Genomic DNA, 12764 nt, shown 5'->3' on the forward strand with positions numbered 1-12764 from the left:
TACCCGGTAACAATACAGGCCCCTTTTGGTGATGAAAGATGTTTTTTCTTTGTCCGCTTGACTCATAGGGATTTAATTGTTTCCTGAGTAGGCATCCTTGAAGCTGAGGAGCTCGTGCCCAGAGGTCGAGTCCACTAGCTGGTCGATTCGAGGGAGAGGAAAGCTGTCCTTTGGGTATGCCTTATTCAGGTCAGTGAAGTCTATGCAAGTGCGCCATTTTCCGTTCGGCTTCCTTACTAGAACCACGTTGCTCAGCCACTCCGGGTATTCTACCTCCCTGACGAAGTTGGCTTGCACTAGTTTCGTCACTTTCTCATCGATTATCTTGATCCGCTCCATCGCGAAACTCCTTTTTTTTTTTTTTTCTGTTTCACAAGTCAGCAGTTGGGGTCGACCTGCAGCCTATGCTCTATGATTGCAGGGTCAATGCCTGGCATGTCTGCGGCCGACCAAGAGAACACATCAACGAATTCGTCCAAAAGTTCACTCAGCTCCACTTTCAAGGTGTCGGGCAGGTGATTTTCGATCTGTACACTTCTCTCCTGATGGCCCTTCAGGGGTATGTGCATGATGTCTTCATCCACTGTACTGATCTGGGGATACTCTCTCCTTACTTCTAGGTCTTCCACAGTTAGGGTTTCTTTTGCCTCTATCTTTCCTTTCAGGGCCATTACATAGTAGCTCCGAGCAGCTACTTGATCTCCCTTGGCAAACCTTGTCCCGTGCGGTGTAGGGAATTTGATTTTGAGGTGGTATGTTGACGTTATAGCCCGAACTGCATTAAGGAAAGGGCGGCCCAAAATGATATTGTACACCAAAAGTCGGTTGACCACAAGAAATTCTGTTAGCGTAGTAACTAGCTGCGAGGTCGTCCCTATTGTCACCGGTAGCATGATTGTACCCAAGGGGTGAACAGTGTCTCCACCGAATCCGACCAAAGGGGTCGAGACCGACTTGAGTCGTTCCTTGCTGATTTTCATTCCAACCAGAACATGATGTTTGCTGAGCTCCCATTGTCTATCAATACGCTTCTGACTTTGTAATTCACCACCAATAGGGACAGCACCAATGCGTCATCATGTGGCTGTTGTACCCCTTCTTCATCTTCGCTGTCAAAGGTTATGTTGCCATCTTTTTTGTTTCTCTTACTACTTTTTTCTCCCCTCTCCATCGAGAGCACCTATTTAGCATACCTATTACGGGCACCCCCAGTATCTCCTCCGCTAGCGGATCCTTTGAAGATCACCGCAATTTCCCCTACGACCTACTTTGCCTTTTCTTTTATGCTGGACCTCCTCTGCTCGAGGTTCCCTTCGTGGATTTTCTTTCTTTATAAACTTTGACATGTATCCCCTTCGTATCAGGGCTTCAATTTCTTTCTTCAACTGGATGCATTCCTCTGTGTCATAGCCATGATCCCTATGGAATGTGCAGAATTTGGACATGTTTCGCTTGTGAAGAGGTGTTCGCATGGGTTCGAGCCACGAAACATAGTCCTTCTTTCTGATATGCATCAATAATTCAGATCACAGTACGTTCAGGGGAGTGTAGGTGGAGAACCTACTAGGTTGCCTTCTTATTTTTGGGCTTGCGTGTAGTGCACTATTCTCTTGCCTTTTTGCGGATTTATAGGATTCTCCCGTCTCCCTGCCACTACTTTTCCTTTTCCGTTCTATGCGACTTCCTTTTGTGTCCATCATCTCCTCTAGGTTGATGTATTTCTGTGCCCGAGCCATTAGCTCCCCCATATCTACTGGCGGCTTTTTCCCTAGAGAGTATAAGAAACTTCCGGGCTGAAGAGCCGTTGTCAAGGCTGCTGAAGCCACCCCTATGTCTAGGTTGCGGATTTCTAGGGTTGCTGTGTTGAAGCGGTGCATGAATTTCTTGAGAGTCTCCTTGTAACGACCCGGCCCTTTACATGGACTTAGGTGTCACTCACATACATCAAATACCTATACCTGTTCAAGATATGGAAACAACCCGCCCTAAACAGGGACATATGGGTGTAAATAATATATAATCATGATGTAGATGTCGCGTAAAAACATAAACATCCATTGGGATTACTACTAGCCTTATACCAGAGTTCACTAATACATCCATAATTTACATACATTCGGACTTAGAGTAATCGTCATATTACAACCCTCCAAAAAGGACTTTCATCAAGTTTAGTACAAAATTTAGATGCTTACGTAAGCTAACCAAAATAACCACCCCAGTCCCTTTATCTACTAGGACCGACGCACGGACGGACCTGAAAACAAAGGTTATAAGATAGGGTGAGACACCTCTCAGTAAGGAAGAAGGAGTTACAACAGTGTGTGACTGCATACATGCATTTCATTTAACATCTGGAATATAAATCAAATATTTTCAATATAGTAATGCATCAGGTATATCATCATTCATATTACAAAATTCCCACATTTTTCTTTCGACCATTTAATGATTTATCAGATGACCAATAGCAAAATATCCCTATAACCAATTTTACCCCGTGGCTTGGGTTGTGCACTGGTACTCATCCAATGCCCTGTTCTTGCAGACACTGCCGAGTACCTACATACGATCCGACTGCCCCCATTGGCCCAATATCAGCCAATGGTTTCACCTTGCTAGTCGACCATCTTGGTACCCACATCGTTTAATACGTGTGGTTGCACGTGTACATCTAGCTACGATATCGTGTCGTATCATATAACAGTGGTTTCATTTCACCCTGCAAAGAAAGTATTTTTCAACCCTCTAGGGACTCTCAATCTGTGGTTCCGTGTATCATAAATTCAATTTATACAAATATGATTTTATCTCCCATAATCTATATCAATAGTATAGAAATAATTCCATCAGGTTCAAACCGGCGTCTTTCCACTCAGTTTTCCCCTCTTTGTTTACTGATGCGGCTCAGTGTATCACCAGCCTCTGTTTATCACATTGTCAGTATAACAAATTGGAATTTCATTCCCATATTCTATATCCGTAGTATAGAAAATACATTCATTTCCATTTCAACATATATCATACAAGTTTAATACAAAAACCCGCTAAATGATAGAAATTCAATATACATAATTTAACTAAATAAATAAAGGAATCGAGCCTCTCCAACTATAGTATAAGCACAAATAACGATGTTTGTAAAATTTGGAGATCATACGTCGAAATTCTCGTTTTTACCAAAAACCGTAAAATTGTCAAACCGGCATTTCTACTTGGTAGAATTTCACAAATAAGCAGTTAAATCATACATAATAACGTAAACTAGCTTTTTAGCAGTTTAGTTTTCCAAAATAACTGTTGTAATCAAATTTCCCTTACCTTATATTCGAAATGAAACTTCGTACGAAAACGGTCCAAAACGACAACCTGAGATCCCGAAAACCTAAAACCACAGAACATAACCTTACTATGTTTTCTACTGCTATCCAAATATCCAATCAAAATTAGGATCAGATTCCTACCTCAATTCTTGGGAAAACCCGAAACTCTCCGAAACGACGATCCAATCCACTAAAAGTGTAGAGTTTCCTCTTCTGATCCACGCAGTACCCTCCGTTTTTGGAAACGGATGACGAATGGCGAAGGATCTTAGAGAGAGAGAGAGAGAGAGAGAGAGAGAGAGAGAGGAGAGAGAGAGAGAGAGAGAGAGAGAGAGAGAGAGAGAGAATGAGAGAGAGAATGAGAGAATGAGAGAGGATAAGAGAATTTATAGAATAAATCCTTACTTAGCCCTTAAGTAATCTAAATAAATATCTCCTCTAAGATATTTATATATAAATATCTCAAAATATCTCTTTTCAAAATATCTTCTCCAAAATATCTTTTTTTTTTTTTTTCGGGGTCAGGTTACTACACTCCTGCTCTCCTTACGCCATACTCATGAGATGGCCTGTTGTTTTAGAAATTCTCCAGCTACTAAGGAAGTGACCGATGAATAGTTGTTCCAATTCTGAGGAACCGATCAATCCTGGTCGTAGAGTCCGGTACCAGTCTCTTGCAGTACTCTTGAGGGTTGTTGTAAAAGCCCGGCACATAATGGCGTCTGGAGCACCCTGCAGCTGCATCAACATCTTGAAGGTGTCCAGATGATCAATTGGGTTAGACAAACCTTCTTACCTTTCGAAGGTGGGCATCTTGAATCTGCTTGGCAGTGGAGCCTCCATGATCTCTTTGTTGAATGGTGGCTCTAAGATCTTTAGGGACGCTTCCCCGTAGAAGGTTTTGGTTCTGCCCTCTTCATCATCTTTTCTATGTGATCTATTTTCTTGATCCTTTCTTCGAGCTTCGTGGATCTTTGTTGGTTTACGTCCACGCTGTTTGTATCCTCTACCTTCTTGTTGAGGTAGATTTTTTCCTCGTTCTCCTTTGTTTTTCCAGTTTTCTTGTCTGCACTGGGGCTCTCTTGCTGTTGGTGGAGGATGTGCCCTTCCTGACTCTTTTGTTGTAAAAGTTGGTTGAGCATATCCTTCATTTCCTTTTGGAAAGCGAGGAATTCCTCCTTATTGACACCCGATGGTTCTGCGGGTGTGGAGTGGATGGACTGAGACGATTCCTTTCTCACAGCAGGGATGGAGGTAGAACTGTGTGATGTCGGCATTGCCTGAATTTCGAAAGTCGAGAGCAAGATATGATTGCCTCTTAAAAGCAGGTTCCCACAGACGGTGCCAACTGTTGTAGGGTAAAATTAGCAAAATTGCTCCTTCGACTTTCGCTGACCTGAAAGGGGAAGAGAAGAAAGGCTTGGAGGACCCGGGGTGTACTCCGGGGGATCACTCCGATGCCAAAGTAAGAGAAATGCTTTTAGAGAGGCTGGATGCAATAGTAGAATGAGTTGAATGACTTACCTTGGCCTCTTCTCCAGATCCCTTCTTATAAGGGCTCGAGTTGACTCTTGGTTGGTTTGTCTTTATTGCGCGGGGGCGTGAATTGCTCCCCAGTCATAAAGTGCTTGCACCCATTACTCAGCTATTTAAGCCGCTGACGTGGATCTCTCCTCCTCTTTATTGGGTTGGAGCTGATTATTCGTCAGAATGTCTGACCCGGAGAAGGCACGAGACAGGTGTTGACCTACTCTCATTGGCTAGATTATTTTGGGCGTATCAACCATGATAGAATCAAAGAGGAGCAAAAGATTGGAAAAAAGAGAAGGCTTTCATTGAATCATTGGAGTTCTACAAGAGATTAAAGATGACTTATGTAGCCTACAAGAATAAAAGGGAAAAAAACTATTCTACCTTGATATAATGCAAATAATTGTTATCACTAACAATGGTTGTGCATAGGTTATAAGAAGAAGAAGAAGAAGAAGAAGAAGAAGGAAGGGGGGAGGTCACTACTGGAAGTGGCGTCGCTAATGAACGATGGAGATGGTGGCGACTAGGCGGCTGGTAGGCGATGACTGGGTGTAGAACCATGGGTGTGTGAAATAGGTTGCAATGCACCTATGGTTGAGGGAATGCTAGCACGTGAGGATGAAGGAGAGGGGGAAGGTCACGTGCCCATGTACATGTGTTTAAACAACTAGACCGAGTTGACTCAATCTAGGCTAGCCAGACCCCTTTTATTTTTTTTAGTTTTTTTTTTTTTGGGTTTTAAATTGAGAAAAAAATTTAAAATGTTAAAAATTCAAAAAAAAAGTGAAATTCCTTTATGGTCATTTTTACCATTAGATTCACTAGTATTGTTATTATTAGTACTATTATTATAATTATCTTATACCTATTATTGTCATTATCTTTTATTGTTATTAGTCTATTTTATCATTATTATTATGTTTGTCCTTACCATCATTGTGATTATTATTATTATTATTATTATTATTATTATTATTTATACTTTTATTTATTATTTATCCATTACAGAAAAATGACAAAACTAAATATATATATAAAATTTTGTCTCTTGTTTGTGCTTCTCTTTTGTTTCTCTTTCTTTTAAAGGCCAATGATGATACCCCGTTTTTTTTTTTTCTTGTTTTCAAATTACCCAAAATGTTTTCTTTTAAAATTTGCATTCAAATTTCCCTTTTCATTTTAAACTTCAAGTCCAAGATCACATCTCAGTTTCCTTTCAATTGAAAATTTCAAAATTATAATTTTTTTAAAAAATTATATCTAATCTTTTCCTTTTATTTTAAATTTCAAATAGAAATTTTCAAATTAGATTCTTGCCTTTCCCATAAGTGATTTTGAGGCCACATTTATTCTTTATTTAATCATTTGATTTTAAAGCTTTCAAATTTCATAAAGATATGGGTTCCCCTTTCTCTCCCAATTCATATCATAATTGATGTTTGATTTGAGTGATCAAAGGAAGAAAAACCCATTCCATTAATTTGAATAGATATGGGTTGCCCTTTTCGTCTCAAATCACATGATGTTTGATTTGGGTGATCAAAGGAGAATAAACTCATTCAATTCTTTTGAAAAATGTTCACTTAAGGCTTTTGAGTTAACAAGGATGACCCTTAGGCTACCTCTTCTAAAACCACGTCATCCTTGATGTTCAATTTGGGCTTATAAGAGTGATATTTCATCTCATCATTGTTTTATTCCTTTCTTATATATAAATATAGAATAAGCATTCAATCAGTGATGGCAATTGTTCCTAAAACTGATATCATAAGGTGTCTAATATAGTCCTTATACATAACCAGAATCCTGAAGTTTGTAGATCTTTAGGGTTTTGCTTATTAATCATTATAGTTTCCCTCATTTTATCTCTTCCCGAAAAGGTGAGGTTGCGACTCTAGTTTGTCACATTTTATTCCTCCATTCCATCCTTGCCACGTCGTACGGCGGACGAAAACCAATGTCGACAAGCCTAAAGAAGCTTGTTTATAGGTTTGGAGTGAGCCCCTCTAAAAGCTTATTGGAATCATCTAAGGTCCAAATAGGAGTGGAGATAAAGACATCAATCTACTCTTTTCCTACTAAATTTCTAATTTGATAAGTTCAACTATTTACTTTGGGTACCAAGAGTTAAGATAAACATTGCAAATACACTCATCCTCAAAAGTTGATATCACCAATATGATAGGTGGTCGACATGGTAAAATCACTACAACTGTTTGTATTTATGTATGTTCATTCATAAATTTATCAATCTTACATTTATTTTAAAAGCTAATAGCAAACTCAAGTGAATACTTATATTCAAACTTAGTTTAAGCTCAACTCAACCTTTACCATTTTATTAAAAATTTACCCAGTACAAAACATTATAAAATTTGGCTAGACTTGGCTCAAACTTGGTTGATAATATAATGAACAATCTTGGACAAGTATATTCAAAATTAGTTTCAGCTTGGCTCAAGCTCAAGATTAATCAAAAAATTAATGAATAAGCTTGAACATAATAAAATTTGGCTCGGCTCCACTCTTTGGTAGCCTACCCTTTGATCAAGAACTAATTTGAGTAAAGATAGATCAATCAATATAGAATCATGTTAGTATATTTTTGGGTCAAGTTCTAGAATGGGTTAAATAATAATTGTGTTTTTCTTGTCTTTCAAATTGGGAAGTATGTTCAATGGGACATCAAAAATGAATGTTGATGCTTTATACAAGTAGAGCTTCACTTCGACACAATGTTGACATTGTGCTGAGATTTTGTGGTAAGAATTGCCGATGGTGAGTGATGCAATTGATGTTTTGAGTTGTTGAGATGAGGGTAAAGGCAGCTTGATGCCTATTAAAGAGCAATGGAAAAAATCTGACTATTGAATAAAAGAGTTGGGAAGACTAAAATTTGATTGATGTTTCAATGCAGAGGGTGATTAAGATTAATGAAGAAAGCTGAATGGCGGTTCAGCTGTTCAAGTTTGCTTGGCCAATTGCCACCTTCTGCACCCTTTGTCATAGTCAGTTAAGAATCTGCAGTATGTTGGGAAGAAACACGAAATTCCCAAACCTATGAGAAACAAAATAAAAGCAAAACACACACCCAAACAGAACAATCACACGCACAAGACAATATTTTCGTGGTTCGGCAAATTTGCCTACGTCCACGGAGTTGCAGGGATTTCACTATAATCAGGAAGAAAAACAGAGAGTGCATCTTTACAATGTTTTCTCTCTCGCTCTCAAAATGACGGCCAAACCTAATCACCAAAAAACAATAGCTTTATATGCTGCACACAGGGCTCCCAATGGGCTATGAAAAAGGCCTATTGGCCCAAGCCTTCGCTCCATGGACTAAGCCCTGAGTAAGAAAATCTTTCATTAAAAAACACGCAGCATTATTTCGGGTCGGCACAACTAGGCTCCACAAAACCCAACACAGTGTAAGTTAAGAAGTAAGGGACTCATGTACAATGTCCAACCGGCTCAATCAATAACCAAAAACAGCACTAGCAAATGAAACTGCACAACTGCAAATCCCCTTGAAACATGTAAAAATTTGTCTTTGAAAAGATTGAGATCCTGCAAAAAAAAAATGAAGTATTTCCTAATCAGCATTTTCCATCCAACCAAGAGAAGTTGAATTTGAGTGTGTAACAAATAAAGATGGAGCTTTTTGTGAGAACATTTGGAAACACAATTTCATAATATTTGAATAAAAAAATTAACGCGTCCATGAAATATGAAATTCTATTTAAAAAAAAATCACACTTTTGCTTTAAAAGCTTCAAAATCCTGGCTTTTTTAAAAGGTCACCCAAAAAACAATTTTCAAGTGCTCAAAAAAGCATTTTGCCAAGTGCTTCAAAATTAACTTTCACTTTCAAAAAAGAGAACCCCAATAAAAGGGTGGAAGATGAAATGCTACCTCAGGCTAGTCCTCAGTCCTCCGCACTGTAGATGACTACAATATCTGCTTCATTTGATTTCATCTTTCCTCCAATTCCATAGGTGGGGTTACCAGCATGCAAAAGTTCTGGCCTTTGTTCCCAACACCTCCTTTGAAACTCTTTGTTAGAGATCACATGACTAATGACAGTGGACTGATATCCTTTTCGTTGGAAGTCACTAAGACCACTATGACTTCAACCAAGTCCTTCCTCCTCCACGCAAACACTTCTGTCATTAAAGTTGTTTATAACCAAGCAACAGAGCAACTTCAGCAGGGAACGTCCTCACCAAAAATGTTTTCTTGAAATTCTATAAATTTTCTTGAACTGATTCAACTGTTAGAAGTAGACTTCAACACGCAGCATGCTAGTCAGCTCCTTGACGAGCTATGCTTGAAGGTTTAGGCTTCCCCAGACTAAACAAATCAAATATCTTGCTGACATCACAGTCGAAGTTTGAGATATTAAATAGTGTGGAATGACAACAGATGTCCAAAGATCCAAGATCTCCCTCCTTGGAATGATGATGAATAAAACAATCCAGAAGCTGTGTGGTGAACTTACTGAGACCAATGCTTAAAAATAGCATTTTAGCTCCTTGGTTACTCACCAGTAGTCTCCACAAGAACAAGATCCGTCTTTGAAGTAATGGAATCGATTGACGTCTCTCACAATTATCACCCGTTCGTAGATTTTGGAAATGAATTTGCAGGCTGTGTGACAGTCTCCACAGATTCTAAGGTTTTTGGTCACTCGAAGTACTGTTCCAGGACAGGTGTTAATAAGGCCAAAAGCAATGGCAAGCTTCTCACTGTGAGTTGCTAAGGTGTACTCTTTCTCTTCTTCGCTGACATCATGCAACACAAAACTAGTATCTGGTATGTAACCAGCTGCCTTGATCTTCTCGGGCAAGGCTTCCAGCAAGAAGTAAATTTCCTTTGTCTGTGGGTGAGATTTATCTCCTCCATGAAACAAATGGGCTTTCCCATTAACCTCAATCCAGCTGCATCCAGGATTTTTCCTCATGCCTCGAAGTTTTAGAATAGATCTCAAAGTATCCACCTTCTTCCACATCCCAACTTCAGCATATGTATTTGACAGCATCACATAATTCCCACTGTTTTCTGGTTCCAAAGCAAACAGCTTTCTAGCTGCCATCTCTGCAATCTCTAAATTTCGGTGGCTCCGACAAGCAGCCAATAGTGCACCCCAGATGCTAGGTCCAGGCTCCACGGGCATTCGATCGATTAACTCTTTTGCTTCAACCAATCGCCCAGCACGGCCAAATAGATCTACGACACAAGCATAGTGTTCAACTCTTGGTTCCACAAAGTAAACCCTATTCATACAATTGAAGTACCTTAAGCCAATACCAACAAGACCAGAATGGCTGCACCCAGATAACAAACCCATGAATGTGATTGCATCTGGTTCCACCCCAGCTCTTATCATGTCCTCAAATGTTGATACAGCTTCCATCCCACATCCATGAGAAGCGTAAGCACCTATCATAGTGTTCCAAGCAACCAAATTCTTTTCTCTAAAACATAACTTATCAAAACAGTGGCGTGCCTCAACAAGGCTCCCACACTTAGCGTACATTGCAACAAGTGCCGTCTGGACAGAAGAATTCGAATCCAGACCAATCTCACTAGAGAATTTATGTATCTGTCTCCCACGTGCAAGGGCAGCTGAATGCGCACATGCGGGAAGGACACTCATAATTGTTACCCAGTTGGGCTTACACTCAGAATCCTCTTGTAACATCTCATCAAACAAAGATAATGCTGGTTCTGCAAGCCCATTCTGAGTGTACCCAGATATCATTGCAGTCCATGAAACAGTATTCCTACGCGGCATACGTCCAAACAAATCCTCGGCAAGATGAATCCTTCCTTCCTTCATGTAACCCGCAATCAGTGCATTCCACGAAGAAATATCTTTCACATTCATTATATCAAACACTTTGTTGGCATCATCCATGAAACCACATTTAACATACATATCAATCAGGGACGTGCCAACGTAAATATCGCACTCCAATCCACATCTCAAACTCAGCCCATGTACACATTGCCCCATACAAGCACCGGATAAATCAGCGCAAGACTTTAGAACAAATGGGAATGTAAAGTGATCAGCCTGAAGGCCCAGACCACGCATTCTATGATAGATTCCTACGGTTTTTTGAGGATATCCAAATCGGGTATAAGCCCGAATAATCGAATTAAACAAAAGAGTGGAGGGGTAAGCGACTCGGTGGAATAGAATTACGGCGGAGTCAAGGTCGCCGGAGCTAGCGTACATGGCGACCATCTTGGCGGCGAGAAAGGCGTCGGGTTGGAGACCACGGAGGGTCATGTGGGCGTGGGTCTGTTGGCCAAGTTTTAGGAAGTTCTGGCCGGTCAAGAACTGGAAGATGGGTGCATAGGAGGAGAGGTGAGGTGGGTTTTGCATGAGGGGCTCTACGATAGTTCGTAAGCTTAGGCTTTGAGGAAGTCTGTTCCATCTCATGGGGGGAGAGAGAGAGAATGTGTGAGGAAGGAGCTCGATTTGAAGGCTTTCTGAGTTCTATGTCCTACCTGACCTTTCCGAAAACCCGACCAGTCTAGTCCAGAAAATGGGTCAGAGAGAGAGATGGGGAGAGGATGCTCGATCATACTCCAGAAAAGGCTGAGCACGAGGTCCGGGGCCTCATGGGACCATGCAGCTGTGCGCAGTTCGGTGGTCTGGTAATCAATTCGAAATCCTAAACATTGAACCCGATCGAAAGTTTGGGTTCCATGTTTCTACGAACTCCAATTGACCGGAACTCATCAATTAATCGATGTCCGATTAATTTGAAAGATGGATTCACATTGATTATAAATTATAATAATTTTTTTTTTAATATTTTGTGTGCATTTACACTTCATTTATAAAAAGTAATCATTTAAAATTTTTGTGCATATTATTTTGTAATATAAATGATATATATTTATTTACAATATTGATTTCATTTGAATAATCATTGATTCATGAACATTAAAAATTGAATTCAAACCCATAGCAAAATTAATGAAAAAAAAAAAAAACTAAAATCAAACCAAACAAATTAGTTAATCAAATTTACATTTTAGTTTCAAATATTTTTGAATAATCCTAGCGTGCAAGGAGTACAAAATAATGTGTCCTCCCTACTCTCTTCTATTTTTTGTGTATTATGTGAGTTCCGTGAAGGTTGCAAATACATAGTGTTGGTGAAATTTTTATGCACCCTTTTAAATATGTAACATGGAGGCCAAATATCATACATATGGCATTAGCATAGGGCATCATCCAACTAGGAGGGCCATGAGTGTATCCTCAAGACATGTAGGCACACTCACCCAATGGCATGATGCCACCCAATCATTGGCAAAATTAGGTAAAGAGGTTGTCCATTTAGCGACAAGGTCACCTCGTCATCAAGCAACATAACATACAAGTATGAGTATGTCATTCATGACATTATAGCTCTATCAACTATAGTAGTTAGGTCATTTAATGTTTTGAAACAGACCAAATTTATGATTAGGGTTAATATTTTGAATTTATAATTTGTAGCTTTATAATTGATGTAGATTTTACTTAAAAAGAGTATAATACATTGAATCATTTTTACACATCAATCCAATTAGCCTAGTGGTAAACAATCTAATGTTGTTTTATCTCTCTTTCTCTCTTAATTTTAGGACATCTATATCAATACCTTTGGCTTGAGCTAATATAACGAGTTCATTTCATCTACACCATACATCCACAACCAATCCCTACCATCCACCATATGAAAAGGTGTATGAGTAATTGTTTTGACAAACACATAGCATTGCTCCTATGCTCATTTTAATTTTTATGAAACATTAACTAGAGTATAACTTGCTCCCTAAGGCAATTCTACCATGAATGATGGTCATTGGTTAGATGGTAAATTCAAGAGGATGACATGGTCC

The 12764-nt window shown here is 39.4% G+C and overlaps 1 protein-coding gene across 1 annotated transcript; it reads right to left on the reverse strand.

The window, feature by feature from the left end:
- Positions 1–7979: 7979 nt before the first annotated feature.
- Positions 7980–11585, reverse strand: LOC131164221 (pentatricopeptide repeat-containing protein CRR2, chloroplastic-like). The gene is made up of 2 exons (XM_058121245.1): positions 8772–11585; positions 7980–8426 (listed from the first exon to the last, which is right to left on the reverse strand). Exon 1 carries the CDS (start codon positions 11305–11307, stop codon positions 9400–9402), a length of 1908 nt encoding a protein of 635 aa, XP_057977228.1. The 5' UTR covers positions 11308–11585; the 3' UTR covers positions 7980–8426; positions 8772–9399.
- Between the last annotated feature and the right edge of the window lie 1179 nt (positions 11586–12764).

This window comes from Malania oleifera, chromosome 9 (genome assembly GCF_029873635.1).
Source record: "Malania oleifera isolate guangnan ecotype guangnan chromosome 9, ASM2987363v1, whole genome shotgun sequence".
NCBI classification, from domain to species: domain Eukaryota; kingdom Viridiplantae; phylum Streptophyta; class Magnoliopsida; order Santalales; family Ximeniaceae; genus Malania; species Malania oleifera.

Excerpts from the sequence above, each read along its gene's own strand:
- LOC131164221 (XM_058121245.1), bottom strand. The coding sequence starts at position 11,307 with ATGAGATGGAACAGACTTCCTCAAAGCCTAAGCTTACGAACTATCGTA.